Source organism: Charadrius vociferus, unplaced genomic scaffold (assembly GCF_000708025.1).
Source record: "Charadrius vociferus isolate BGI_N301 unplaced genomic scaffold, ASM70802v2 scaffold1792, whole genome shotgun sequence".
NCBI classification, from domain to species: domain Eukaryota; kingdom Metazoa; phylum Chordata; class Aves; order Charadriiformes; family Charadriidae; genus Charadrius; species Charadrius vociferus.
This window is the reverse complement of record NW_009647068.1, coordinates 37,928-38,973: the sequence shown is the minus strand read 5'-3', so window position 1 is coordinate 38,973 and position 1,046 is coordinate 37,928. Positions and strand designations below refer to the sequence as shown.

Below are 1,046 nucleotides of genomic sequence, written 5' to 3'. Positions count from 1 at the left end.
CACCCTGCTGCGCGTCACCGCCATCGTCATGATCCTCTTCATGGTCGATCGGGGTTTCTACCCTCACGACAAGGTGCTGGAGTCCCAGCTCTGGAAGAAAATGGTTTATGCTGGAGGTAACGACGGGGACAAAATCAAGGCGGGGGGTAATTAAACCCACCGAGATGGCGGCGGAGGAGGAAGGAGCAGATCCCAAAGGCTTTTCCCAATCCGTAGGGGTGGCAGTCGTCCTCTTCTTGCCGGCAACGGTGGCTTCTGTCTATTGCCTCGCCTGGTCGACGTCCTACATCATCTTCCCCTTTGCTATCTGGAGCTGCAAAGCCTAATCTCTGCCTTCGCCTGACGCCTAGTAAAGCCTTCCTCTTCCTCCTCCTCCTCGGTCTCAGGTGCCACCTCCTCCTCCGGGATCTCCCTTTGCTCTTCTTGCCGAATCCGAGCCGTGGCGGGAGCCTGCTTAGAAAAGGAAAATAATTGAGCAGTAGGAAAGGCTCTGCTTCGGAGGAGCCCCAAAACACCCTCCCCACACCCCATCCATTGTGTGTAGGGGGGTGAGCAACCCCCCACCCCTCATTACAAGAACAACAATCCCACTCCGGAGACCCCCAAACCCTTCCCTGTGTGGGAGAATGTGAAAATTAGGGTTTTTGAAACCTGACTCGCTGGCAGCGTTTTGGTATTTATTATTTTACCTAGGGAAACAATCTCTCTAATGTGTTTTATTATCCCCTGCCCCCCTCCGTGTTGGCTCACTGGGGTGCGGGAGGGAGGTGGAAGGGGAAAGTGTGATTTGAAGCTGGCGATCTGAATTCTCTGGAAAGTCGAAGGATGCCGGACAGCGGCTGGAAAGCCGAGGGCGTGTGGGTGGAGGAAGGAAGCGAAGGTCAAACCTTGCACCGAGTGGCGGAGAGAAACACTCGGGGTCCCTGGGGAGGCTCCTGCGGCGCGAGCAGCTGCGAGAGCTGGATGTGGCCCCCGCTGTATCTCCCCTCCGCGGCCAAATCCAGGCACCGGGCGGGCAGGACTGCTCCCCTTGGCAGGGAACCGGC

At 57.4% G+C, this 1,046-nt stretch overlaps 1 protein-coding gene across 1 annotated transcript in view; it reads left to right on the top strand.

Moving 5' to 3' along the window:
* Positions 1-326, top strand: part of LOC104295974 — a 7,691-nt gene extending 7,365 nt beyond the window's left edge. The window contains exons 7-8 of the mRNA XM_009895793.1: positions 1-116; positions 217-326. The exon at positions 1-116 is cut by the window's left edge and continues 82 nt beyond it. Of these exons, the coding sequence (XP_009894095.1) occupies positions 1-116; positions 217-326 (226 nt within the window). The remainder of the gene's footprint in view (positions 117-216) is intronic.
* The last annotated feature ends 720 nt before the right edge of the window (positions 327-1,046 follow it).